The sequence below is a fragment of the Tupaia chinensis genome, unplaced genomic scaffold (genome assembly GCF_000334495.1).
Source record: "Tupaia chinensis unplaced genomic scaffold, TupChi_1.0 Scaffold000100_1, whole genome shotgun sequence".
NCBI classification, from domain to species: Eukaryota; Metazoa; Chordata; class Mammalia; order Scandentia; family Tupaiidae; genus Tupaia; species Tupaia belangeri.
This window is the reverse complement of record NW_006159564.1, coordinates 1510700-1514457: the sequence shown is the minus strand read 5'-3', so window position 1 is coordinate 1514457 and position 3758 is coordinate 1510700. Positions and strand designations below refer to the sequence as shown.

General features: G+C 35.5%; 1 protein-coding gene across 4 annotated transcripts in view; it reads right to left on the bottom strand.

Annotated features, from left to right (window-relative positions):
- Positions 1 to 3500, bottom strand: part of TFG (trafficking from ER to golgi regulator) — a 32746-nt gene extending 29246 nt beyond the window's left edge. For all 4 annotated transcript variants that reach the window (XM_027769974.1, XM_006143567.2, XM_027769975.1 and 1 more), the window contains exons 1-2: positions 3274 to 3500; positions 2 to 84 (exon numbers count right to left, since the gene is read on the bottom strand). In XM_027769974.1, the coding sequence (XP_027625775.1) occupies positions 2 to 84; positions 3274 to 3457 (267 nt within the window). In that variant the 5' untranslated portion in view covers positions 3458 to 3500. The remainder of the gene's footprint in view (position 1; positions 85 to 3273) is intronic.
- Positions 3501 to 3758: the final 258 nt, after the last annotated feature.

Sequence of the window (3758 nt, the reverse complement as noted above, 5' to 3'; positions counted from 1 at the left end):
CAAATAATGTCAGTTTTAGTATCCTACTACACTGAATCGCAAAGGAAAGGTCAGAACTATCAAAAATTGTTATAAGATCTCCATCTGAAATTAAAAAAAAAATACATTTCAGATTTGTTTCAGTAGTAAACTAGGACACATGTAAAACTGAAATCCAGAAGGTAGACTATAGAGCACAATTACAAATTCCCATAATAACCTTAAACACACATCATAACATCATCCAGGAGAGATGAGTATGTACATCGATTTTGCTTATACCTCTTGCAGCAAGGAATTTATCACACATTATTGGTTTAGAATGAAAGCTTCCCATGCCGAAAGATTTTAATGTGTTTATTAATACATAAGTAATTTCTAGGACTTAAGGATAAAGAAATAAAAATTCTCGGGTCCAAATCTTAATATTCAATACAGTAAATTGTAGTTGACACAGTACAACCGCAGTAACTCAGTTGCAAAATACAAGATTTAGCAGAACTGTTTTAATGAATAGACAGTGGAGTCTTTCAGGTCACTGACCATTTTGATACTATGATGAAAACTATCAACTCTCCCCAGAAAAATATTTATATACACAAAATAGTGCATATTTAAGATTCCAAAATTCCACAGATCCCAGAGATAAAAAATACTACAATTAGCAAAGAAACTGCATGTTTTGAAAGCTTTCAGAGAGCTATAGAAAAAAAAATTTTCTAGCGAAAGCAAGGACAAAAAAAGCACAGAAACGGAGTAGGTCAGGGGCCTCCACAAGGTACCTTCACAGATACAATTGGGTGGGGAGGCCAAGAGGCTGCTCCGGGACACTCTGCTGCACTAATTTTCACACTGACTAATCAGATTTATTTCAGACAAAAATGGCAATAACAGAATTTTCTAACTCTTTTTAGCTCTTTATAACCATATCCATTTCTTATACTTGTATAATATTCAATTTTTAAGGATTCTAGGCAAACACATTTTTAAGAAAATAAAGTATATATAGAAAAAAAGGAAAATTTCTGTAACAATTATTTCTTTTCTGAATACCCCAACAGAAAATACCTCTGATAGCAGGACATTTATTTGAGCCATCCCTCTACTCTAGTTCCCAACAGTCTATATTGAACACAAATCTGAACAATTCAAATCACTGTTAAAAAAACATCAATAAAGGTGGGGAGAACAGACGATGGGGCAGTGATAAAACACAACACTCAGTAAGGCAATACCACATAGGAAGGTTCACGGCTAAAGTCTGGCTCAAGTTTGGTGATCGCCCTGACTATACCAGGCACACAGCTGCCCATTATCCAAGGCTGGGTAAAGGCTGGGAGTGGATTGTGGCACTGAGACCTTGTTGGGTGTTCTGTCTCTCTCTCTTTCTGTCTCTCTTGCTCATGGAATAAACACACACACACACACCATGAAAAAGAAATACAATGTGGTAACTAGATGCAAAGGACAATGAGGTTACCTCAAGCTAGGGGTTCACAAACTGTGGCCAATGGACAAACCCCCTTTTTTTAATAGGACTGTAAATTAAGAATGATTTTGATGTATTTTCAAAAGGTGGTTTAAAAAAAAAAAAGATGATTAACAATGAGACAGAGGCCTTGAATGACCCCCAAAGCTATAATATTTATTACCTGATCCTGTACAGTTTGCTGACCCTTGCCCTAAACAAAAATCAGGGAGTTAGGAGAAAGCCAGTCAGTGAGCTCAGTTTAAGATATGCTAAGTTTGACTTAAGAATAAAGCATCTCAGGTTAAAAAAAGTTAAAAATTTGGGTTGTAAAGTCAAAAAGATCATACGAAAAAGAACATACTAATCAAATTAAAGCACACATTTGGAAGTCACAGAAGTGAAAGTCAATGTTTACAAATATATAAAATTACAAGTGAATAGGAAGAAACTTGTTCTTCTTTATTGTTCCTCAACATGACTCAAAGGTTAGTTTAGGGGAACCAGCAGTTAGCGTAATGGCTATGTCGCTGGACTCCCACATAGTCGACCATGGTTTGCGTCCCGGACCGTGATTTGCGTCCCGGACCCGGTGTCTTAAAACTCACGCTGGGCGCGTGTGCGTGCGTGCCCAAGATCCCGAGAGGAGAAGGGATTGCGACGTGACCATCCCCCGTGGGGGTTGATTTCTCGCTTTCTGTCTCTATGTCTCTCTCTCTGTTTGGCGAGCGCATGCGCCATATAGCGAAAAACCTCTCAAAAAAAAAAAAAAAGGATGGTGTGATAGTGGGGCTAAATGCTAAGACCAAGATGAACTAGACCGCAAGTAAGTTAAATGTAGAAAAGGTACTGGTAACTGCCTAAAGAGCACATTTTAGTACATATGTTAACAAAATGGCTGGTCAAAGAACCGAAAATATTAAAAAAAAAACTATCTTTATAATTCTATGTAGCTGACGAAATATCTGTCATGCAAAACCCATCTCCATAAAGAGTCTTGTGGTTGTTATCATTTGGAAGACCCCCTAAATTCATGAGTTGAGACTTTGTTGTACTGTAAAGGTTACCAAGTGAAATCTTAAGTCCCTTCATAGAATTACAAGGTGAAACCTTTGGTTGTGATAAGGTCATTAAGATAGGGCCTTCTCTACCTTGTAGTCTCACTGGAAGTTGACCCTTGGACTTCAGACTTCCAAACTACAAGCTGACTAACCTCTATATTCTTATAATCACCCAGTCCCAGGTATTCTGTTTGACTTAGACTGTGGTCAAGTCAGACTAGGTGCTACATACTAGAAGCTGACAATGTACTGAGTCATCAGAAAAGTCATGACGTATTTATCTGTTTTTCTATGAAAAAATGCATCATGACTTTTCTGACAATCCAATGTATTAACTAACACATTACACTCTGAAAAGACCTGCCTTAAAGAAACACCTTTGTCTCTATTCAAACCAGCTTTCCCATACTTACTTAACTATGAAATTGTCTCTCATTTACTACATACTAATTTCCTTTTCACTTTTAGAAATACAAGTGGAAGTGTGGTTTTAAAAGCAAAACAGCACCCAGAATTATGTAAGCAAAACAAGAAAAAAAGATTTTTTTAATATATGTCAAAGTGTTCTAGCACTTAAAACTCTTTTTTAATAATAAATCACTTAGCTATTTTTAACTTACTAAAGAATTGTACTAACTACATGAACAGTCCGTTAAAAGAATAGAGGGCAGGAAAGAATAAAATAGATAACCCAATAAAAAACTGGGCGAAAGAACATATAAAATACTTAATCTTTTAGAAACTAGCTTTAAACAACACTCTTACCTTCATCTTTATACTTTATTGTAACTTCGTCATTACTCAGAAGTTTTCCTCTGAAAACCCGCTGCATCATTAGCACTAATTCATCATAGGTAATATCTTCATTATGAATGGGAATTCGCCGAATATCTTCCCCAAGTTGAGCTTTGATGATCAGCTTCCCACTTAGGTCCAACTGTCCGTTCATGGTGGACTCCAGGATGTTCTATATATACAACTCTAGAGAAAGACTGATAAAAAAAATATTTTTAATGATTAAAAATTACAAAATATATTTTAAAGGTTGAAAATTGAGGCACTACTAGAATATAAGACTGACTGACCTGCAAAAGAAATTCAGTGTCCCAGTGTTATCATATTTATGATATAACAGTATGGAGGAAAATTTATTTTATTATGTGTAAAACAAAGTAAGTAGCATTATTATTTTATGTCTATTATTATTTTATCCACATATTTGACTGCTTATATGAGATTACCATTTAGAT